The sequence below is a fragment of the Thamnophis sirtalis genome, unplaced genomic scaffold (genome assembly GCF_051295495.1).
Source record: "Thamnophis sirtalis isolate CommonGarterSnake01/CBP01778 unplaced genomic scaffold, rThaSir2_p1.2 scaffold_3, whole genome shotgun sequence".
NCBI lineage: Eukaryota > Metazoa > Chordata > Lepidosauria > Squamata > Natricidae > Thamnophis > Thamnophis sirtalis.
This window is the reverse complement of record NW_028261383.1, coordinates 29,673,873-29,698,940: the sequence shown is the minus strand read 5'-3', so window position 1 is coordinate 29,698,940 and position 25,068 is coordinate 29,673,873. Positions and strand designations below refer to the sequence as shown.

General features: G+C 39.4%; 1 protein-coding gene across 1 annotated transcript; it reads left to right on the top strand.

Moving 5' to 3' along the window:
- The first annotated feature begins 1,230 nt into the window (after positions 1-1,230).
- LOC148047774 (vomeronasal type-2 receptor 26-like) lies at positions 1,231-23,515 on the top strand. The gene is made up of 7 exons (XM_087708149.1): positions 1,231-1,388; positions 9,712-9,997; positions 15,668-15,748; positions 18,671-18,802; positions 20,514-20,663; positions 22,075-22,201; positions 22,614-23,515. Exons 1-7 carry the CDS (start codon positions 1,231-1,233, stop codon positions 23,513-23,515), a joined length of 1,836 nt encoding a protein of 611 aa, XP_087564275.1.
- Positions 23,516-25,068: the final 1,553 nt, after the last annotated feature.

Sequence of the window (25,068 nt, the reverse complement as noted above, 5' to 3'; positions counted from 1 at the left end):
TTTGTTAAAGATTTATACCCTGTATTGGTTCTGGGAAGTCGTGGGGGGGGGAGGTTGGAGGGGTTGGGGGGGAGGGGGGGAGGGAGCGGAGTTTACTAAGTTGGAGGAGGGGTGTTGGATTGTAAAGTATTATGATTGTACATGTATACTGCTATTTTTTCTTTTTTATGTATATTGAAATGGAATTATAAATACCATCAACACAAAAGGGAGTTTGCTCAGAAGCTGAAATACACCAAGTGAATTAGAGGAAGAGTGGGAAGCGGAGGAGAGAAGAAAGATAGGAAGAGAGGGACAGGAGAGAGGGTGAGGGGGGAAGATGAGGTGTATAAGGAGAAGTGGTAAGGGGAGAGAGGAGAAGGAGAAAGGAAGGGGAAGTAGAGTAGAAAAAGTAGAAAAAGATGGAGGGAAGAAAGGATGTAGAAAGGGGGAGGAGAGAGGGGGAAGAAAGTGTTGGATAAGGTATAAATATGGTGTATGGAGAGCAGAAGAGCCAATAACTGGTTTTTGTTTTTTTCTTTGGTAGTTGATGGTAAGATGAATTGATGTAATTACTTAATAATACAACATGATATTGACTATGTAATAGTATACATGTATTTATATGCTATGAAAATGGAAAAAAAAAATTCTATGGGAGAAAGATGGCCTCATCTACATCAGACAGAATAGGAAGAAAATATAATGGCACATTTGAAGCTTTAGAATCTCAAGAATAAATTTTCAGATTAAGAAAACAATCAAACTTCCCAGAATTGTTCCTTTCTTGATTCTCAAATTAGGATTATTCTCCTGAGTCAAACAAAACTCTTTTCTCCAACTGCACACTTTTCTGGCAATGCTCATTCCCAATTCCCCTTCTAATTTTTATAAGCATGTATTATTTATTCTCCTTTGGAATTTCCACCACCACAATTAGTTGCCAATCAATGTGATGACAAATGGGATAGATGGTACCTGATACTCTGATTTGTAACAGCCTCCTTCTGTGATGAGAGCAGAGGTTGGGTTAAAGCTGGGCAAATACTGTAGCAATCTGAAATTGCAGATAAAACTTCCAAATCTGGGACAAAGTGGAACTTTTTCCCTGTAATTGTAGACTCTGAGATTTAACTCTGTGCTAAAGAAAGAACAATAGGAAGGATCTCTTACAGTTTATGTCAAATGTTGTTGCTGATGCATATACAGCTCTTTCTGCTTCAGCTTCTGTCTCAAATACCCTGTGCCAGTATGCTGGTGAAATGCCCATTTAAGGTGATAATAGAAGAAAAGGAATGGTTCCATTACTACAAACCAGGAGACTACTGGATTACTGGAATAATGTCTGGAATTGTATCTCGATTGTATGAATTTTCGTTCTCAAAACCTCCAACCCACCAACTGCAAAGGTAATTGACAGCACATCCAGGATTCTAGTGATTGAGTTTACCGGCTCCAATGTCTCTTCTAGGAATGATTCCATTTCTCCTATTCCTTATCTTGAGAAAGCCAAATTCATTATTGCTTCTCCCAATTTCCTTTAGAGGAAAGGCTCCTGGGGAACATGATGATTTTGTAAAAGTTCCTTTTAAGTTCTTCCACAAGTGTCACAAGAAAACTGGGTACTGCCAACACTTTCCCACAATGACTTTTGCATGGATGGGATTCTGTCTCCTTTCAAAATAATGACCTTGAGGCTGTGGAGAGTCAGCAACTTATTTATTCCCATTTATTTTATTTATTTATGAACAATAGTTCAACAGTAACTCTCAATAAAGTGATTGAATGAATTCATTAGAATAGAAGGAGATCTCTTGTATTTTCTCCCCACTGTTTCTTTCCATTCCTTACATTTACTCTATTATTCCTAGCACCCTCTCCAGTCTTTCTTTCCACCCTTTATCACTTTTTCCACTTTCATCTCATAGAAATTTCAAAAATGTCTATCCATTTCAAAGTCCAAATAAATTGAACACTTTAATTGAATAATGAGTACCTGATTATCTTTTTGGCTTTGCACCATATAGATATAAAGCTACAGTAAATATGACATGCTTTAATTAAAATCCAAACTGAAAATTTATTTATTGGAACTTGTCAAACAAAAATGAGAACAAGAACAAGAGACTAAAAATATAATGACAGGGACAATAGGCATCTTAGTGCACTTATGATGTAAGGTCCATGGAAGTCAATTTGTTACTGAAAGTGTGAAAATTTGTAGCTGAGACAACTGAGTCAGGTAGGGCATTCCAGACTTTGACAACTTTATTACAGAAATCATATTTTTTACAGTCAAGTTTAGAAGGATTTACATAGAGTTTAAAGTGGTTGTTTGCAAGCACATTATTGTGATTAAAACAGATAAACTCATTTACAGGTAAAACATTACCATTTTGTACGCAATACCTAGGTCTGACCACAAGCAACACAGTTCTAAGTTATCCAAGACGAGAATTTCGAGCCTAGTAGCATAAGGAATTCTATTGTGTACAGAAGAATGCAAGAATTTTCTCATGAAATACTCCTGAACCTGCTTGATTGTACTGATGTCAGATATATGGAGGGGATTCCAAAGAGTTGAACAATACTCTAAAATTGGTCTAGCATAAGTTTTATAAGCTCCAATTAGCAATACAATGTTTCCAGAAAAAAAGCTTCACAAAATAAAGTTTACAACTCTTAATGCTTTTTTAGCAATGCTGTTACAGTAAGCTTTGGAGCATAAATCTTCAGCGATAACTACACTTAGGTCTTTGACAAAGTGAGTGTCATCTGCTAGATCAATTCCACCTAGCTTTTACTTGACATTCTGATTACGTTTACCAATAAACACAAAGAATTTTTTTGCATTCTTTTTATTTTTAAACATAAAAAACAACATAAAAAATTCTCATCCATTACATACAGCATGTTGTTTGGTTACAAGCGTTTTTGCATCCATATTCTCAATTACATATACAATCACAGATTTTCCACCTAATATAACTAAATACCTCACTTTCATTGTACAACATATATTCAATTACGATTAATATTTCTTTCTTTTCAATAAACCTAATTCCCTTACATTCTTGATTGTCTATTTAATAACAATATACCTTTATATAATCACTTATCCCATTCCGAATATTTTTACAATATAAATTTTTTTACCAACTATTTATATTTGTATATCACTATTTTCAATTATGTATAATTCCACCAATCATCTATCGGGTATGCTTATGTTCATTATTGTCCTTGTATACATCATACATTCAAACAGAAATATTATTCCTTCATTTTTCAACAAGGTATTCTAAATACTCACCTCATATATATACCAATTTTTGATTACTTCCTTATTAAAATTATTTATCAACAACAGAATATCTTTATAATATATACTTAGAGTTATACATTATATCACCAATCCTCTATCAAGTATACATGCATTCATTATTATCCTTATCCATTTTAAAACAAAAAGTTCTATTTTTTCTATTCTATCAGTCTTTCATTGTATCATTAATCTATTTAATAACATAATTGTATTATCACTTAACTCCTTCAATTAAAACATAAGTAAAACATTTTTCATTTCCAGTTTTTTTTCCCAGCCACTGATAAAACAAATCCCATATCTTACAAAATTGCTCGTTTTCTTGTTCTCTAATTTCAAATGTCAATTTACTCATTTCAGCACACTCCATTATTTTTTGAATAACTTCTTCCTGTTTTGGTATTGTTTTATTTTTCCAGTTTTTTGCAAATACAATTCTAGCTGCTGTTAAAACGTTTACAATCAAATATTTTAAGTCTTTGTTATAGATTTTCTGGTATAATTCCCAATAAAAAAATCTTTGGTTTAAGATCTATGTGTTTATGTATCATTTTCTCCAATCACATGTGAATTTTAGTCCAGTATCTTTTAGCTTCAATACAAGTCCACCACATGTGGTAATTTGAGCCCGGTATCTGATGACATTTCCAACATTTTTCTGATTTATTCTTGGACATTCTTGCAATTCTCATTGGGGGTAGATGCCACCTGTAAAACATCTTATACAAATTTTCTCTATATGCAGTAGACATTGTCATTTTATAATTTTGAGACCACAATTTCTGCCATTTCTCTAAATCAATCCTATGCCCAAAGTTTTTCCCCCAAGCTATCATATTTTCTTTAACTTGTTCCTCTTGTAATTTAACCTCTAATAGATATCCATATAATTTTTAATTACTTTTTCATCAGTACCTATTAAAATTTTATCTAACTCAGTCATTTTGTGGTAAAGACCTTTTGATTTTCTATCTTCATTATCTCTAGATTGTATCTGTACATATGAGTACCAATTCATTTCTATTCCTTCTTGTTTCAACTCTTGAATAGATTTGAATTCACCCTCTGCATTCAATATTTCAACATATCTAACTGTTTGTTCCTTTTCATATATAATTGGGTATGAAAATGCTTCAATTGTTGATATCCAGACTGGAACTTTTAAGTAGTGTAATCTTTTAACCTTTTCCCAATTTAATAGCAAGGCCTCCCTTATATAATGTCTTCTAAAATAACCATGTGCTTTGGTTCCCTTATACCATAAAAAAGCATGCCATCCCAACAGTAAATCATGACCCTCTACATTCAATAATCTAGAGTTTTTTTAGTGTTATCCACTCCTTAATCCACATCAAGTTTGTTGTTTGGTAATATAACTCCCAATCATGTAAGCCAAATCCTTCTCTAGTTCTAGTATCTTGTAACAATTTGAGTTTTATTCTTGCATTTGTCCCTTGCCAAATAAACTTCAAAACTATTATATTTAGATCTTGAAAAAAGTCCTTAACCAATGTGATTGGGATTGTCCTGAACAGGTATAAGATTCTGGGTAAAATGTTCATTTTAATTATAGAGATTCTTCCTATCATTGATAGTTGTAGTTTTTCCCATTTCATCAAGTCAGTCGCAATTTGTTGTTTTAGTCTAGTATAATTGTCCTCCTTAAGAGTACTACATCTAGATGATAAATATATCCCCAAATATTTAACCTTGCTTGTGATTTGAATCTGCAAAGCTTCTGCCAACTCTTCCTTTTGTCTTAATGGTACGTTCTTTGTCAAAATCTTTGTTTTGTCTTTATTTATTTTCAAACCTGCTACTTTGCTGTACTCGTCTATTCTTTCTAACAATTTGGGTGCTGTCTCTAGTGGATCTTCAAGAATAAAAACCAAATCATCTGCAAATGCTTGTAGCTTGTATTCTTTTTTAATTTTCATTCCTTTTATTTCTTCTTGTTCTTCTCTAATCTTTCTATTTAAAACTTCTAATGTTAAGACAAAAAGTAACGACGATAATGGGCAACCTTGTCTCGTACCTCTCTTTATTTCAATAGAATCTGTCAATTCTCCATTTACCATTATCTTTGCTGTTTGTTTATGATACACCATTTGTATGGTTTGAATAAATTTCTTACCAGAATTCATCTGTTCCAATTTTAAAAACATAAATTGCCAATTCACGTTGTCAAAAGCTTTCTATGCATCAAGAAACATCAAGGCCATTTGTTTTTCGGGATGAGCCTCATAGTATTCCAAAGTATTCAAAATCATTCTCATATTTTCTTTAATTTGTCTCTTTGGTAAAAAAAAAACCATTTTGATCTAAGTGGATAAAGCTATTTAAGTATTTTTTGAATCTCTCTGCTAATATAGATGCAAATACCTTATAGTCTGAGTTTATTAAAGAAATTGGTCTATAGTTCTTGATTTGTGTCAAATCAGTCTCCTCTTTATGTAGCAATGTGATGTATGCTTCTGACCATGATTTAGGTATTCTGCTCTCAGATATCACTTCATTCATAACTTCTAAGTGTGGGAGAGACAAGGTTTCTTCAAATGTTTTGTAGAATTCCACTAATAGTCCATCCGGACCTGGGCTTTTCCATTATTTTGTTTTTTAAGTGCTTCCATTAGCTCCATCATTGTTATTTTACTTTCCAACATTGTTCTAGTTTCATCTGATATCTGGGGAAGATTAGCATCCTGTAAATACTTTTTAACTCCTCCCTCTTCCACTGTCTCTTGTTCATACAGCTTAGCATAGTAGTCTTGTATAATTTTTTTCTCTCTCTGCGTTTCCATACTGAATTTGTCCTTGCTCATCTCTTAATTGGAATATTTTCTTTGCTTCTCTCTCTTTTTTCAGCTTATATGCCAACCATCTGCCTGGTTTATTTGCATTTTCAAAGTAATTCTGTTTAATGCCTCCAATGTTTTGTGCCAGTTCTTTATTTTCCAGTAGATCCATTTTATGTTTGATTATATCCATTTTTATTTTAACATCTTTTTTTTGTGGTGATCTCTCTAACTCTTTTTCAAGTATTTTATAATCATTATCTAGAGCTTAATGCATTTGTCTTTTCTTTGAATTTCTCTTCCTTGTGTAGTCTATTATCAGCCTTCATGTATCCCAAAGATTCTGCATGGATGTATCTTCTTTTCTATTTTCTTTAAAGAAAAAGGCCAATTCTTTTTCCATTTTCTGTACAAAGTCTTTTTCTTTCAATATGATATTGTTTAGTGTCCATCTAGGTCTTGTCCTTTGACCTTTTCATTTAATTGTATTTGGATTATGGTCCGCCCAAGTGCTTGTTTCAATCTCAATTTCTTGTACATTGCAAATCAAATGTGTTGAGGCCCATATCATATCAATTCTGGAGAATGATGAATGTCTATTTGAATAAAAAGTATATTGTTCTTTTGTACTATTTCTTTCTTTCCATATATCTTTTAAATTTATTTCATCTATCATCCTGAAGGAGCATTTCAGAAACAATTTTCTATTTAGCTTTGTTGTTTTGTGTGTTTTGTAGTCCATGTTCTGGTTTACATGCCATTAAAATCTCCCATCATACAAATATCAACATAGTCCAAATCCGAGATATTTTTGTGCAATTTTTTATAAAATTCATCTTGCTTTTCATTAGGAGCATAGATTCCAATTAGAAGTATTTTTTTAATATCCATAATTTCCAACATCAAAATTCTTCCCTCTTCATCTGCATAGATTAGTTTCACTGGAATATTATCTTTAATATAGAAGATCACTCCTCTTTTCTTACAATTCGCCAGTGTAGTAAACATTTTCCCAAGCTTTGGTTGTGTTAGTAGTATCTCTTTTGAATATGTACTTCTTGTAGACAGATTATGTCAAGTTTTAGCTTTTCTAGTTTGTGAAATATTTTCTTTCTTTTAATTGCTGAGTTAAGTCCATTTATATTGATTGTGACCATTTTTTTCCTCCATATTTATACTTTATACACAGGATTTATAGTTCTGGTAGATCTGGGTTCTCCTTGTTCTCTGTGATTTACACCCCCACCGCACCTTCTTCTTTATCAATTCCGCCTACAGCTCCTTCTACTTTTTCAATCTCAATTATGAGTGTCACCAGTAGTTGTGCCACTCATTCATCTTTTCCAGTTTTCTCAGCCATTTCTCTGAAATGTTCTGTATAGAAAGCTTCTGCCTTATTGATGTATCTATTCTATATCTTTGTCCTTGCCATGTAAATAGTAGACCTTCCAGTATGAACGATCTGTAATTAACACTTTTTTAATCAGAACCTTAGTCAAGAATTGATCTTCTCTTCTCTCTCATTCTTCTCGGAATTTGTTTCAGAATTACAATCTCCTTGCCTTTATATTCTAATTTTCTATCTCTCATTTTCTGTAGTATTTATAGTTTGGTTGCTTTCTTGGTAAATCTTACATGGACTTCCCTTGGAAGGGCATTTCTCATGGCATACCTTGTATGTACTCAGAACATTTCATCTATACCATCCATCATCTTCTCTGGGGATATCTCTAATCGTTTGTCAATATCTCAGTTATTATCTGTACTAGGTTCACTCCTCTTTCTTCTATGTTTTGAAATCTTAGGAAGAATTCAGACCTATCTATCTCCCATCCTAATATTCCACTGCTCTCCCTTTCCACATCACTCAATCTGCTGTCTAACCCCTCAAACTTCCTCTCTTCTTGTTGAACCTTTTCTTCACTTTTTTGGATTCTATCTTTGTATTTCATCATCCAGTTTTGCATATCTACCATTTTTCCTTCTATGCTTTGATTTTGTTGTTCTATTGTCTCAATTCTTTTTTCTATACTCTCAGTTTTCTTTACAATTGTATCTAACTTTTCATCCTTGCTATCAGCTCCTGCTTATAATTTCTGTATCACTTGCATGATTACTTCTAAGATTACTCCCTTCTCCTTTTCTTGTTGAAGCATTGACTCTATTAATCGTTGTCCTCCTGCAGGTGAGGAGGCAGGGGTTGTTGTTGTAGAACCAACAGGTGTTGTTTTGCTACTCATTTTCTGAATTTTTTCTTTTATATTCCAGTGCAGTTAATATCACAAAAATTTATGAAGATAAGAGATTATAAATAAAGTGAGAGGGGAGAAAAAAGAAAGAGAAAAGAGGAAAGAGTGAAAATCTCTCACTGAAGAAGAAAGGTAAAGGAATAAAAAAGAGAAAAGAAAGGGAGAGGAGAAAAAGAAAATCTTCAGTCCAATTTACTCAAATTTTAGGGCAAGCCATCCATTTGTGTCCAGTATCTTCAAAAAGAAAAGAGAGCAAAATAAAAATAAAAATCAGAAATCAATACTTCAAGCCACAAAAGGGGGAGTCAAAAAGCCAAAGGAAAAAAAGTCACCACCTCCCCAGCAAGATAATATAAGAATAGTATAAGAACTGCCACAAAGTTAGAAAAATAAATTCAATCTCCTTTAAAAAAAATAAAAGTCTTTCCAAGGTCACTCTTAGCTTTCCATTAGCGCTTCTATTTAGTCTAAAATAGGTTTCCAGATACTGAAAGTTCCACAGGAAACAGCCGTGTAAACAATTGTATTCCTGCCCCTTTCAGCCTATAACCAAATAGCCTTCAAAGGAATCACTTCTCTCTAGTAACAATGTTTCAAGTCCACTAGATGGCAGTGTTAATCGTATCAACTCTCAATACTTGGTTCTTCCGAGTTTGTTTTAACTTTTCTTTAAAAAATTGGAAATATAACAAGAGTAGACAAAAAAGAAATAAAAGAGAAAAACAATCTTCAAAGCAATTAAGATTTAAATAAATTCAGTGTCCCCACAAGGTCCAAAATGAAAAGTATTAAAAAAGTGCAGTAAGCCAATCCACATTGGATTACAATGAAAGTCCAGCCTGGCTTCCGAAAATAAAAAGGGGGGGAAAAAGACTTCAATTGGCCAACTTATATCCGCCGCTTTTCTCTCTAGTCAGCCTTATTTTAAATTAAGTTTCCAAATTTAGGGTGTTCTCTTTCCAATGGCAAAGGGGGCTTTTTTGTGTCACTAGAGATTTTCTGGGTGTCTCTGGGACCACTGGATCTCCCCCTACCTTTCACTGTCTCTTCAGTACAGCTTAGATCTAGAAATGTCTGTCCAGATGATTCGAATTAGATGGCTATTCCGGAGAAGCCGGAAAGTTCGTCTTTTCACTGTGACATGAAGCCCCTCCCATGAGCATTTATTAATCAAAATTTGAAGTTGTCAAACAGATGACCATTCAGACACATAGTCAAGATCGCCTTGGAAAAAGCATCAGAATTATCGGTAGAATTGAATAATCTTATGTCATTGACAAAAAGAACAGAATTGCTTTTAAGTTGATCCTATAAATCGTTGATATAGAGAGAAAAAAAGATGATGAAATTTCTTACATTGCAGTGAGAACACTTTCTACCATATTCTGCCCTTCTTGTTGGCTGTTCATGAAGTCAACCGGAATCCTTGGCTCTTACCCAACATCACCCTGGGCTACAACATCTATCAGAACTTTTTCAGTGCAAGAATGACATATGAGGCCATGCTGGATGTGCTGTCTACAGGACAGGAGAACGTCCCAAACTACAGTTGTGGAAGACAAAAGAACCTGCTGGCAGTTCTTGAAGAGATGGATTCCGAACTTTTTGATCATATATCTAACGTCATGAGCATCTATAAAATTCCACAGGTATAAAGGCAAATGGAATTAATTCCAAGTTGTAAATTGTTCAGATTTGCCTAGAAGACAGCATTTGTCCATATTTCTCCAAATAATTTTCTCCAAATAATTTGAAAGTCAGAGAGTAAATATTAGAAGAGCTGAAAAAAAAATTAATTAACAAAGTATGTGAAATGAGTGTGTGTGTGTGTATGTGTGTGTGCATACATATGAAGTTATGTAATTCCTGTGATTAGTTGGCCTCTCCCACCTGCTCCCGCCCTATCCTGTCCTAAATTTCTGCCTTTTTTAGCTCAGCTGATTCACGCGTCACAGAGGATTTCTGTGACTCAGCTGTTTTATTTATTGGGGTTTCCCTAGAAGGTAGGCCGTAAAGTTGAAATATTTTGAACACTGCACATGCACGCAAAGCACACACTCACAGAACCGGTTGATAAACTGGTTGCAGCTCACCACTGTATGTTCACACACACAAACACATATACTGTATGTATTGTATGTTTGTGTGATCCACTGGAGAAGGAAATGGCCCACTCCACTATCTTTGCCATGAAAACCTCATGGACCATACAAAAAGGCAAAAAGATACGACTCTGGAAAATGAGCCCCTCAGGTCGGAAGGTGTCCAATATGCTACTGTGGAAGAGCAGAGGGCTAGTACTAGTAGTGCCAGAAAGAGTGAAGCAACTGGGTCAAAGCTGAAAGGATGCTCAGCTGTGGATATATCTGGTGGTGAAAGGAAAGTCTGATGCTGTAAAAATCGATACTCCGTAGTTAGCTGAAAGGAAGGAGTGGGGGAGCGCTGAAGGGGGGGTCGCTCAAGCGGCCCCTAGACACCCTGAATGCTCCGGAAACTTTTCCATCCCCACTCTGGCTTGCGGAAAATGGCGGTGGCACTCTGAATTCGCTCTGAGTTCAGTGTTTTTGAATTTTTAAATTTAGCGGTGGCGGCAACGACGGCAAGACCCCGGCAAGACCCCGGCTCCTAGTTTTTCGGAAGGGAGGAGTCCCCTTATTGTGAGATTGGGAGCAGTGGTGGCAACAGCGCTAAGGCGGTGTGCGACCAGGATGGCGTGCAAATTTCGATCTCCGCGCTGGGCCACAGACCTGGTCACAGACTTGGTTTGAGTTAACATGCTGTGTTGGGGCTTTGAGGAGGAGTGGTGTGTGGTTTTATCAATTGGACCATGTCTACCATGACTGGGTTATCGGCCTGTGCTGCTGCTGCTGCAACAGCCTTCCCAGCCCCCCTGACTTCCCCCCTCCCCCCTCTCTTTTGCTACCCATTATCCATCATCTGCTGCCCCGCAGGAAGACCTTTTACGACCGCACCCTAGGCCGGGCCAGCTACCAATCCAGTCATTTCCGAACGTTCGAACTTTGGACTTTTGGACCCTTTCCCCCCACTCCCCTCCTACCCATCCTACCGTTGTTCTGAACGTTGCCCTGTTTCATCTACGCTCCCTTGGAACTGTGCCCCTTCGTACTAATGGCGAGAAATGGGGGGGGGTGAGGCTTTGGACTGCCTCTTGTTCTAATCTGCATTTATGCCCCCCCATCTACATCTACATATCCCATCCATCTTGGACTCTGGACCCTCAACCCCCATACCTTCACAAATTCCTTGATCGGGTTTGCCTTGCACAATTTTTATGGATGTGGTGTGTATGGTATGACTGTGGATGTTTGTGCCCCTTAATTTTAATTATTACTGTATCTTTGTATTTTTAACTGCTTATAGTGGGGATTCTTTGAATGGGTGACTGTGTATGTATGAGAGGACTGGGAGTGCAGCCTTGTGCCTCCTCCACTGAGTACTATTGCAGAAGTGGTAGGGGGCCCAGGCCTACCTCCCGTCCTAGAATGATTGATATAGATGGCCTGCCGGAGAGAGCGGAGGCTACGGGAGGGGAAATGGAGACTACGGGGGCGGGGGTGGGCCAGAGCATTATGGTCATGATGGGGAGGGGCAGGTACGATGGGAACTTCAGGGCTAGCCATTACCGGTGAAGGAGGGTTCACTACGTCACAGCGATCCCTCCTTCCGGCCCTGTTAGTTCCACTCCAGGACCAGATGGTGAGAGTTGTCAGGGCCCTGGTCTCAGGCTGTTGTTGCTAAATGCCAGGTCTGTGGTTCACAAAGCTCCCCTCATCCGGGACCTGATATTAGATGAGGGGGCAGACCTGGCATGTATTACTGAAACCTGACTGGGCCCGGAGGGAAGAGTCCCCCTCACTGAAATGTGCCCAGAAGGGTTTCAGGTGCTCCATCAGCCGCGATCCCAATGAAGGGGTGGGGGAGTGGCTGTCATCATCCGAAGGTCATTAGTTCCTCGTAGGATCCCTGCTCCGGAGCTTTTTGGGTGTGAGTCCCTGTTGGTGAAGTTGGACCTTGAGGGTCAAGTGGGCTTGTTGTTAATGTACCTACCTCACAACAGCATTGCAACAGCCCTCCCCTCATTCCTCGAGTCAGAAGCCGAGCTGGCGGTAGAGTTCCCCAGGCTTATGGTGCTGGGGGATTTCAACCTGCCTTCACTCGGTGAACACTCTGACGGGGCACAGGAGTTCATGACTTCCATGACAGCCATGGACTTGAACCAAGTAATTCGGGGTCTGACACACTCAGCGGGTCACATGCTTGACTTCGTATTTCTCTCGGAGCAGTAAAGACATGATCAAGATTTGAAGGGCATTAAGATCTTGCCCTTGTCATGGTCTGATCACTTCCTACTGAGGCTTGACTTTCGGAAACCAATCCCCCACTGTAGGGAGGGGGAACCAATTAGGTGGTTCCGCCTCAGACGCCTGATGGACCCTAGGGGATTTCAGACGGCGCTTGGAGAAATACCTGTCGCTCTCATCCACAGTCCGGTAGAGTCCTTAGTCGCTGCTTGGAATATAGCGGCGGCGGGGGCTCTAAACCGGATTGCGCCTTTACGGCCTCTCTGAAGCAGTGGATCCAGGAGGGCTCCTTGGTTCACCGAGGAACTCCAGGAGATGAAGCACCAAAAGAAATGCCTAGAGCACCGCTGGAGGGCTAGTAACTCGGAATCTGACCGAGCACTGATGAGAGCCTATATCAGGACCTATCTCGTGGCAATACGGGCGGCGAAATGTGCAAATTTTTCCGCTCTAATTGCATCCGCTGAATCGCGCCCAGCCGCAGTGTTTAGAATAGCCCGCTCTCTCTTGAAAGGGAGGGATGCGGACGACCCTTTACAGGGTAGAGCTGAGGAATTTGTTCAGTTTCTAACGGATAAAGTTGCTCGGATTCGGACGGATCTGGACTCCAATTGCACGGTACCAGCCAAGGTTCCAGGGGAAGGTCTTGAGCGGATTTTATGGAGCGAGTTTCAACTTGTCACGCCTGAGGAAGTGGACAAGGCCATGGGAGCGGTGAGTGCCTCCACCTGTATACTGGACCCGTGTCCCTCCTGGCTGGTCTCGACCAGCAGGGAGGTGACACGTGGCTGGCTCCAGACGATAGTTAACACCTCTCTCCAGGAGGGATCCTTCCTGCACCTCCTAAAGGATGCGGTGGTGAGAAACCTTCGCTGGACCCAACCATTTTGAGTAACTATCGTCCAGTCTCCAACCTCCCATTTGTAGGGAAGGTTGTTGAGAAAGTGGTGGCCTTTCAACTCCGATGGATCTTGGATGAAACCAATTATCTGGATTCCTTTCAGTTGGGTTTCAGGCCTGGTTACAGCATGGAAACTGCTTTGGTCGCACTGATCGATGATCTCTGGCGAGCCAGGGATAGGGGTCACTCCTCTATCCTAGTGCTTCTTGACCTCTCAGCGGCCTTCGATACCATCGACCATGGTATCCTTCTGCAACGGTTGCGAGAGGTGGGAGTGGGAGGCACCGTCTTACGGTGGTTCTCCTCCTACCTCTCAGACAGGTCGCAGTTGGTGTTAGTCGGAGGGCAGAGATCGACCCCTAGGCCCCTCAATTATGGGGTGCCACAGGGTTTTGTCCTGTCCCCCCTCCTATTTAACATCTACATGAAGCCGCTGGGTGACATCATACGCCGGCACAGGATTAAATACCATCAATATGCGGATGATACCCAATTGTATCTGTCCACCCCATACCAACTCAGCGAACCGGTAGAAGTGATGTGCCAGTGCTTGGAGGCTGTCAGGGTCTGGATGGGAATGAACAAGCTTGCACTCAATCCCGACAAGACTGAGTGGCTATTGATGCTCCCTCCCAGGGATGGTCCAGCTATTCCATCTCTTAGCCTGGGGGGTGAAATTATACGCCCCTCAGAGAGGGTTCGCAATTTGGGAGTCCTCCTGGATCTGCAGCTGATGCTAGAACATCACTTGTTGGCTGTGACCAGGGGGGCTTTTGCCCAGGTTCACCTGGTGCACCAATTGCGACCCTATCTGGACCGGGAGGCCCTTCGGATAGTCACTCATGCCCTCGTTACCTCAAGACTGGATTACTGTAACGCGCTCTACATGGGGCTGCCCCTGAAGAGTGTTCAAAGACTTCAGTTAGTCCAGAATGCAGCCGTGCAAGCGATAGTGGGTGTACCTAGGTACATCCACATTACACCTATCCTCCGCGAGCTGCACTTGCTTCCCATTGGTCTCCGGACATGCTTCAAGGTGCTAGTCATTACTTTTAAAACCCTACATGGTATGGGACCTGGCTACCTGAGAGACCGCCTCCTGCCAGTTACCTCCAAGAGACCTATAAGATCGCACAGACTAGGCCTCCTCCGGATTCCATCTGCCGGTCAATGTCGGCTGGTGACCCCCCGGGGGAGGGCCTTCTCTGTAGCTGCTCCGGCCCTATGAAACAATCTCCTCGTTGAGATCCGGACCCTTACTACCCTTCCGGCCTTCCACAAAGTGACCAAGACCTGGCTGTTCTGGCAGGCCTGGGGCTGTTGATTTATCCAGCCCCATCCTAAGTTATGAATGTTGTGGAATTTTTTAATGTTGTTTTTTTATTTTTTGTATGTCCCCCCTTCCTTTTTTACCTGTAAGCCGCCCTGAATCTCTCAAGAGTGGGCGGCATACAAACCAATTAAATAAATAAATAAATAAATAAATATAAGATCCATGAATCAAGGCAAGCTGCATGTGGTCAAACAAGAGATGACAAGACTAAACATTGACATCTTAGAAATCAGGGAGCTAAAATGGACATAAATGGCTGAATTTAATTCAGATGACCATCAGGTATACTACTGTGGGCAAGAATCCCACAGAACAAATGGAGTAGCCTTCATAGTCAATAAAAGATTAGGAAAAGCAGAAATAGGATACAATCCCCAAAATGACAGAATGATCTCAATTTGAATCCAAGGCAAACCATTCAACATCACAGCAGTCCAAGTCTGTGCCCCAACCACTGGCGCTGAAGAGGATGAAGTTCACCAGTTCTATGAAGGACTACAGCACCTTACAGAATTAATACCAAAAAATGACGTCATGGGGGATTGGAATTGTAAAGTAGGAAGGGAAAACCTAACTGGAAAAACAGGCAAGTTTGGCTTTGGAGTACAAAATGAAGCAGGTCATGGGCTGGTAGAATTTTGTCAAGAAAATACGATATGATGGTCATAGCAAACACTCTTTTCCAACAACCCAAGCAATTACTCTACACTTGGACATCACCAGATGGACAACACAGAAATCAGATTGATTATGTGCTCTGCAGCCAAAGATGGAGAAGCGCTATACAGACATTAAAGATCAGGAGCTGACTGTGGCTCAGATCATGAGCTTCTTGTTGCAAAATGTAGGCTTAAAATGAAGAAGATAGGGAAAAACACAGAGCCGCTCAGGTATGAACCAAAATATATCCCTTATGAATATACAGTAGAGGTGATGAATAGATTTAAAAATTAGATCTGATTTCTTAGATCTATGGATGGAGGTTCACAATATTGTATAAGAGGTAGCAATTAAAACCATCCCAAAGAAAAAGAAATGCAAGAAAGCAAAATGGCTGTATGAGGAAGCTTTACAAATAGCTGAGGAAAGAAGGGAAGTGAAAGACAAGGGAGAAAGGGGAAGATATACCCAATTGAATGCAGAATTCCAGAGAATAGATAGAAGAGATAAGAATGACTTCTTAAATGAACAGCAAAGAAATAGAAAAAAACAATGGAATAGGGAGGATCAGAGACCTTTTCAAGAAAACTGGAGATATGAATGGAACGTTTTATACAACAATGTGCATGATAAAGCACCAAAATGGCAGGGACCTAACAGAGGCAGAAGAGGTTAAGAAGTGGAGGCAAAATTACACAGAAGAACCAATGAGCTTAACCTCCCCGATAACCACGATAGGATGATCACGGACCTCAAGCCAGACATTCTGGAATGTGAAGTCAAAAGGATCTTAGGAGGTCTGGGCAACAACAAAGCTAGTGGAGCTGATAGTATTGCAGCTGAGCTATTCAAAATCTTAAAAGATGATTCAGTGAAAGTGCTACACTCATTCTGCCAGCAAATTTGGAAAACTCAACAGTGGCCATAGGATTGGAAATGGTCAGTTTACATTCCAATTCCAAAGAAGGGGAATACCAAAGAATGTTCAAACTACTGCACAATTGCACTCATTTCACATGCTAGCAAAGTTATGCTCACAATCCTACAAGCGGTGTTCCAGCAGTATGTGGACCGAGAACTACCAGAAGTGTCGGCAGGATTTCAAAGTGGCAGAGGAACTAGAGATCAAATTGCCAATATACGCTGGATCAGAGAGAAAGCTTGGGAGTTCCAGAAAAACATCTACTTCTTCTTCATTGACTATGCTAAAGTATTTCATTGTGTGGATCACAACAAATTGTGGCAAGTTCTTAAAGAAATGGGAGTAACAGACCATCTTATTTGTCTCTCGAGAAACTATATGCAGGTGCTTCTTGCAACAGTGAGAACAGGATATGGAACCACTGATTGGTTCAGAATTAAGAAAAGAGTTCGGTAAGGTTGTATACTGTCGCCCTGTCTATTTAACTTATGTGCACAACAAAGAAGAGGTGGGTTTCTGCTGGTTCGCCCCAGATCGGGTGAACTGATAGTGGTGGTGGCTGGAGGCTCCGCCCACCTGCCCAGAGGCTTCCTGGGTCTGCTTTAAAGTGAGGTTATTAAACCAACTTCTGCATTTCAAATCTCTGAAAGAAATTCAGCCAATTAAAGAGTTTATATAGAAATATTTGAAATCAATTATATGAATGAAGACAATGAAATAATATACCAATATTAAACAATTTCATTACTGGGGGTTTTCAAAAAGAGATAAGTCAGTCACTTGTCTGAAATGGTATTGGGTCTCCTGCTTGAGGACTAGAGCAGGGGTGTCACTCGATTTCATTGAGGGCTGCATCAAGGTTGTGCTTGACTTTTGGGGGGACATGTGGCCAAGGTGGATGTGGCCAGCATGATGTCACTTGTGTCAGGGGGCACTTACGGTAGCTGAAATGCTCTGTAAGCAAAAATGGGCTCCCAAGCTCCGTTTTCAGCTGAGACAGCCTCTGGCAACCCTCTACCAGTGAAAACAGAGCTCGGGGGGTGGGGGGTGGGGAGGTGCTCTAGCTCCCTTTTTGCTGGCAGAGGCACCGTGGGATATTTTCAGGGCAGCCCCACGGGACAGATCTAAGAACCCTGAAGGCTGGATCTAGGCCTTGAGTTTGATACCCCTGGACTAAGGTCTCCTGCTTGCCTAGAAGACTCCCCAGCTCTATTCTGATTGACTAATGGGCTGAGTGAATGGGTGCATTATAATGTGATCAGGAGGGTGTGCTCTATGAGGAACACCCATGAACCTTACCCACAGATAATTCAGAGTTCCCTAGTTGACAACAGGACAGAACGTCAAGTGAACTAGCAAAATTCATGCAGTTATTGTTTGAAACTTCCCTCAGCCATGGGGAAAGGCCCTTAGATTTACCATCTGACTTTTATCATTAAAACTGGCACAAACTACCAATACCTTCTCTTTTATCTTTAGATCAACTACAGTGTCATCAACCAGATGACTGAGCAAAATCGTCCTTTTCCTTTTTCATATCGGTTGACCCCAAACCAAGAACCTCCTTACTCAGCCATTATCCAGCTTCTCCTGCATTTCCGATGGACATGGATAGGCCTCCTTTCTAAGGACAATGAAAAAGGAGAAAAATTTAAAAGAAGCTTGGAAATTCTTGCTCTAAAAAATGGGATTTGCATTGTCCTCTCAGGAACCGTCCCAGAAGCAAATTTGCCGACAAGTGCTGGAGATCTTGTCCTCCAAGAGAAAAGGAAAATGTTCTATTCTCTTATGAAAAGTCAAATAAAAATTATAGTATGCCAACTGGACTTTCAAGCCTCAGGAATGTTAGCAGTAATGATACAAAAAATTGATATGACTAATAAATCCACTGTGGGAAGGGTGTTGATTGCAACAACTTTGACAGCTTTAAGTGTGGGTATTTTGGACCTCTGGGTTGATCTCCAAAATAAATATGCTTTGTTTTCCTTCCTCATCCAGAGAAAGAGATGGACTCAGAATTATGACTCTAAATCTTATGCATCTATGGTCATATCATATGGAAAGGAAGCATTCCAATGTTCCTATTCAAGTCCTTTGTTATCTAAGAAAGTTTGGAAAAAATGCAGAGAAAAAGAGAACTGGGAATTCCCACCCCATGATGTGATTGCAAGAATCCTGTTTCAGGATTCCTCCAGTATTTTCCAAATAATTCAAGTTGTGGCCTGGGTCCTCAATGCTGCCTCTTCCTCCCAATGGAATAAGAGGAGAATGCGGGCTGGATATCATCAATCACCCCAGATTGTGAAGCCATGGCAGGTAAGTCTTGTCTTTGAGATTCCATTGATTCTCCATTTCCAATTCCGCTATATTAAATTAGATGTAGAAAGGGGTGAGATATTCCAAAGAGCAGATGCCCAATTTGTTGTATTTGAGAATGAGTGTCAACCCTGAAGCTCACCTGACTGAGGCCATTTTGAAGGTTCAGTGTTGCCATACTGGAGTCGAGGGATAAGGAGGGTGGATGGATATAGCTGGAATTTTGTAGCCAAAACAAAATATATCTACTGGGAACCAAGGACATTCCCACTAATTTGTCAGCCAGTTACAAAGCCACCTGATGGTGGTGTTACCTATTCCATGTTTTAGATAAGATTTAGATAGATAGTTTTCAAGAAGGATTTATTTATTTATTTATTTATTTGCTTGCTTACTTACTTACCTACTTATTTATTTATTAGTTTGTCAAACATGTACAAGATAGCAGGTATAAATATGAACCTGGACATGAACGAAGGAAATGAATACAAATAAATGGGGACAGTATGAAAGGGATGGTAGGCATGCTGGTGCACTTATGCATGCCCACTTTACGGACCTCTTAGGAATGGGTTGAATTCCATGGTAGACAGTTTAAGGTTGAAGCTGTGAAGGTTTGAGGATGTAACAACAGAGTCAGGTAGAGCATTGCAGGTGGTGACCCCTCTGTTGCTGAAGTTGTATTTTCTGCAATTGAGTTTGACCTTGAGTTTGTATTGATTATTCCCCTGTGTGTTGTTGAGGTTCAAGCTGAAGAAGTTGTTGACAGGTAACATTTTTAACCGACAATTTTGTCTACTATGCTTAGTTCAGACTGCTGCTGGTCCAGTTCCAGATTATCTAAGCCCAAAATTTCAAGCCTATTCTAAGGATTCTCTTTTGAGTAGAGAAGTGAAGTAGTCTTCTTGAGAAATACCTCGGGACTCACTCAATCATATTAATGTCTGATATACAGAGTGGATTCCAGGCAGATGAGGGATTCTATTTTGAGTATATGACTGGAGTACTCTTCTCATGAAATACCTCTGGACCCACTCAATCGCATTAATGTCTGATATACAGAGTGGATTCCAGGCAGATGAGGGATTCTATTTTGAGTATATGACTGGAGTACTCTTCTCATGAAATACCTCTGGACCCACTCAATCGCATTAATGTCTGATATACAGAGTGGATTCCAGGCAGACGAGCTGTATTTGAGAATTACTCTGGCAAAGGTTTTGTATGCCCTAGTTTGCAGTACAATGTTACTGGAGAAGAAGCTTTTGCAAAATTAAGTTAACAACTCTTAATGCTTTTTTGGTATTGCTGTTACAGTGAGCTCTGGGGTTTAAATCTTTAGAGATGAGTCCTCCTTGATCCTTGATGGAGTGAGTGTCATGTATGAGGTCATTTCCGCCTAACTTGTATTTGGTGCTCTAATTTTTATTGCCAATGTGTAGGACAGAGCCAAATGCACAACCATTCTGACACATGGTCAAGATCACTTTCTAGGGCGACCTTGACCATGTGACATACTTTTTGCAAAAGAGCTGTAAATTCCCAGGGAATGACTGAAAGAAACTTCCCATGAAATACTGAATCAATGTTTCAGATGGCAGTGGTGGTTTGAAAAGGTTGAATTATTCAGAATACCTCAAATCCAGAATAATAGTAAGAATAACATTGAATAAGGGCTCAAGTTATCATGTGGTTTTCTATGTTTCTGCAGCTTCATAGGTTCATGAGAAGCTTCCAACATCACAATATTTCCAGAGATGGGATTTCCTTGGAAGAAAAGGGAGTTCCTGTTGGTGACTTTGATATCATGCAGTGGACATCACTTTTGATCAAATCAGATGCAGGGGTGAAAATTGGGAATGTAAAAAGACAAGCCTCCTTGGAAGTCAAGATTTCTGTCAATCAAAGTGCCATCCAATGGCCAACATTATTTAACAAAGTAGTTGAGGATGCTCGGATTTTGCACTTTTATTTATCTCAATAAGAATTATTTCTTTGTGAGAAAAAAAAATTCTTAATGAGGCCAATTGAGATAAGTTCCAAATAAGAGAACGTAAAGCCTGATTTAATAGGAAAAGATGAATAAATGTACAATACCAACAAGTGGTTCTTCCAAGTAAACACAAGGCAGGAGAGATCAGGCAAACACAAACAGTTAGTTTCATATCAGCAGACAAGCCCAGACAGACTGAAAGTTTATTTCACAGAGCAGTTGACTGCTTAATACTGCTAAGCTATGCCCAGATTTCTTACTTAAGTTTACTTACTTACTATAAGGATATAGATTCAGTAATTGTAGGAAGATTCCACACCCATTTGCACTATTCAGGTGACCCTGATGGCACAGACAAATTCCAAGTAGTTTTAACAACTTTCAGAAACAACTAGATGACTGCAAGGATTTTTAAATCCTTCCATACTCCACAATTCAATCAGAACTGAAGAAGCTTCTGGAATGAGAAGGGAAATGTCTTCAAGGGAAAAGAAAGATCAGTTGTCTGGGACACAATCCAGAATATGATGGGTTTAGCCCACTGAATTGCATAAGAGAAAGATATGATTAAGAATGTGGTGAGGGAAATGAGGGCAGCTTAAAAAGTCTTAAACATCAGTGGTGGGTTTCACATTTTTTTACCACCAATTTGCTTTTTGTGTGTCTGCTTCCTTTGTGGGCACCCCTTCCACACATGCGCCTGACCTTGCGCGCTAGCACTTTACTTGCGTGCATGCACCAAGCCACAAAAATGTGCCTAAATAGGATGGCATAGAGCCAGGGCAGGTGAGCGAGGGTGGTGATTCCCCCCCATGATTTCCACTACCATTTTGGGCGAACCTCTCCAAACCGGCTGAATATGACCTTTGATTAACATATGATGATACTATGGTCAGTTGTTCGAGAGAAAGATAGGGACTCTAGAGAAAGCTAAATGTTGGATGTTTCCTGAGAAAGCAAAGATGGAGAAAAATAACTATCTATATCTACATATGCATTCTCATACATGCCATAAGGAGAAACACTTTCTGTACTGGAGCTACTTTGATTTGGAAGAAAGAATAAGGCAATGAGTCTGTTTTGGGATTTACAATGGAGATTGAGAGAGAAAGAGAATGGTCTTTCATTTGTCCCTTGCAAGTAGAGTAATTAAAATTCATGACATTACTTCTTGACTGGTTTTGCTCAATGTCCTCTTGGGATTTTGGAAACCAGTTGATTTTAGTAAATTCTTCTAAGTCATACATTGCTCTGAAATAATCTTTCTATTTATGTTTAGTTGGTGCCTTATTCAAGATGTACAGAAAGTTGCTCTCCGGGCTACACCAAGCTTGTGAGAGAGGGGGCCCCAGTTTGCTGCTACGACTGTTCTCTGTGTATGGAAGGAACATATTCTGTGCAAGAAGGTACAGTAGGTGGCTCCAAAAATAGCAAAAAATCAGGATTCAATCAGAATTCTCTATTGCTTTTGGGGTATATTTGATTACATTTCTTGAAGGCATCTGCAAACTTTTCAAATATTGGGCACTTTCAGGAAATTTGTATGATGATGTGAACATTAAAATAAATAACGAAAAATTGCTGATAACTATTGACTTGCTTGCTCGGTTTTAGGAAAGACGTTTTGAGAGCTGATAATCACATTCATCTTCAGCCTTTAAAAAGAGTATTGATAAATATAGTTAATGTTGTGTCATATGAATATCCCTGGGCAGAATTATTATGTTATTTCTTGAAAATGAAGTAATTGATTTGTGATGTAGTTTTCATGCTCCTACAGTTGCAGAAACAGATATATGTTAACCCTTTTTTTCCAAGATGCAGTCCATTGTGAAACGTGTCCAGATGACAAGTATTCCAATAAGAAGCGAGATCAGTGTATCCCCAAAACTATAAGCTTCTTATTCTACGATGAATTGTTGGGATTCATCCTGGCTTTCTTTGCCATTGCTTTGTCCCTAACCACCGCCTTTATTCTGGGGATCTTCATTAAATACCGAGAAACTCCCATAGTCAAAGCTAACAACCGGGACCTTACCTACATTCTTCTGATCTCCCTCTTGCTTGCTTTCTTGACCCCCCTTCTATTTATTGGTCATCCCAAGAAAGTGACTTGCCTTCTTCGGCAAGTCACCTTCAGTTTTGTTTTCTCAGTTGCCGTCTCTTCCTTGCTGGCAAAGACAATTATGGTGATAGTTTCATTTTTGGCCACGAAGCCAGACAGTATCATGAGGAAATGGCTGGGGAAGAGTCTGGCCAACTCTATTGTTTTATCCTGCTCTTGTATTCAAGTATGCATCTGTATCATATGGGTGGGAATCTTTCCCCCATTCCCAGATTCTGACTTTCATTCCCAACCAGGACAGATCCTGCTGCAATGCAATGAAGGCTCTGTCACCATGTTCTACTCTGCTCTTGGCTACATGGGTTTCCTGGCTGCCATTTGCTTCTTTGTGGCATTTCTGGCTCGAAAGCTGCCAGGGACCTTCAATGAAGCCAAACTGATCACCTTCAGCATGTTGGTTTTTTGCAGTGTTTGGATCTCCTTTGTCCCCACCTACCTGAGCACCAAAGGGAAATACATGGTGGCTGTGCAGATCTTCTCCATTCTGGCCTCCAGCTTGGGTTTACTGGGCTGCATCTTTATCCCCAAATGCTACATTATAATCCTGAGACCTGCCCTGAACACCAAAGAACATCTGATGATGAAAACTCACTAAGTCTCCTTTTGTTGCTGTTTATTTTTGTTCAATTTTTATGCCACATAAAATCATATAAATAGTTGCTAAAACAACTCAAAGTATTTGAAATAACCATATCCTTCAATTGTCATAATCTGAATTCACATTAAATTATAACAATCATCAATGACAATAATAAAATTTCTAAAATCAGGCCAGATAAACTGTTATCAGAAATGTTCTGAAAAAGGCTTTATATTAAATCAAAGACTATGGCTAATAATGGTGTGTGGTTTTTGTTACTCTGTATTGGTGTGCTGGTGTTATATATTATTTTCTGGGATGACTTTGTTTCAAAATATAGTTAATTTCAAATACTGTATATATTTGATTAATCTCTTCTGGCTGGATAATGTAAGATCACTCATAATTAGATAAATGAGATAGATAGATAGATAGATAGATAGATGGGCGATATCAGGAAAGAGAAAAACAGAGAAACAGATAACATTATATATATTAAGAATAAATAAATTATCAACATGAACTTCAGAGCAACCTTAACCCCAGAGGGGTTAGCAAAGGTAGAAGGGAAGCCCCAAAGACTATATGGAGAAAGGCAATCTCCTGATAGAACACAGGGAAACCCTTTGGAGACAACTGGAGAGAAGATGGTCCTCATAGCCAACCCAAAGCTGTGAGAGCTTGGTGAGAGACAGGAAGATAAAAATCAAAGACCAACATGGCTTCCCTGGGTGAGATTTCTAATCTGCTGCAAGCGAAATTACCCTGATATAGCACTAGAAAACTGTGAAAGTGGGACTCAAAAAAAGGGGGTGGAGCAGGATTTTTCCTCCATGTAAATAGCGGCAACTAAGTTTTCAGAGGTATTGACATATCTGGAAAAGATTAACAGAGCAACTGTTAAAAAAAAGGGGGGGAGACCAAGCTAGAAAAAAGCCTAGACTAAGTTTTTTGAAAGAACTTTAAAAAGTCAAAGACTGCTAGGAATATGCTTCCTATTATTGTTCTTGGACTGATGTTGGATTTAAAACACTTAAGGAGAAGCCTTTCCAGCATTTAAAAATGAACAAGGTCACCATCTATACTGACCAGAAAAGTGAATACAAAAGGGAAGTGACTGATGCAATATTTATAAATACTCCATAAAGACTCTTGTGATATTCAGAGAGGACATTAACCAATTTGAATGTGGAAAAGAGAAAAAAGAGGAGAAATATTCTTGGTGAACTTAGAAACTAAATATCTATCTAGATATTATTTTGGGGAAAAGCTTACGGAGCTGATGGGTTTTGGGGCCTCGATGGATTATGAACTTTAATTTTCAAAAAGACACCCAAAGGACTACAATAGTAACAGTGTGGATAAATTTAATGTGGTCTGTAAATTTGGCTGCTGAAGGAAGAAAAAATGGAGGCAGCCCTTATTCTTAAGATATATGAATAATTGATTATTAATTATTAATACTTAATTTTTAATTATAATTTTTAAAATCTAATATATACATATGCATACATACACACACACACACACACACACACACACATGTATACATACATACTTTTGAGATT

Excerpts from the sequence above, each read along its gene's own strand:
- LOC148047774 (XM_087708149.1), top strand. The coding sequence starts at position 1,231 with ATGCTGGTGAAATGCCCATTTAAGGTGATAATAGAAGAAAAGGAATGG. Across the intron at positions 18,803-20,513 it reads AGATTGTGAAGCCATGGCAG|CTTCATAGGTTCATGAGAAG; the intron begins GTAAGTCTTGTC and ends ATGTTTCTGCAG. Across the intron at positions 20,664-22,074 it reads CAGGGGTGAAAATTGGGAAT|TTGGTGCCTTATTCAAGATG; the intron begins GTAAAAAGACAA and ends ATTTATGTTTAG.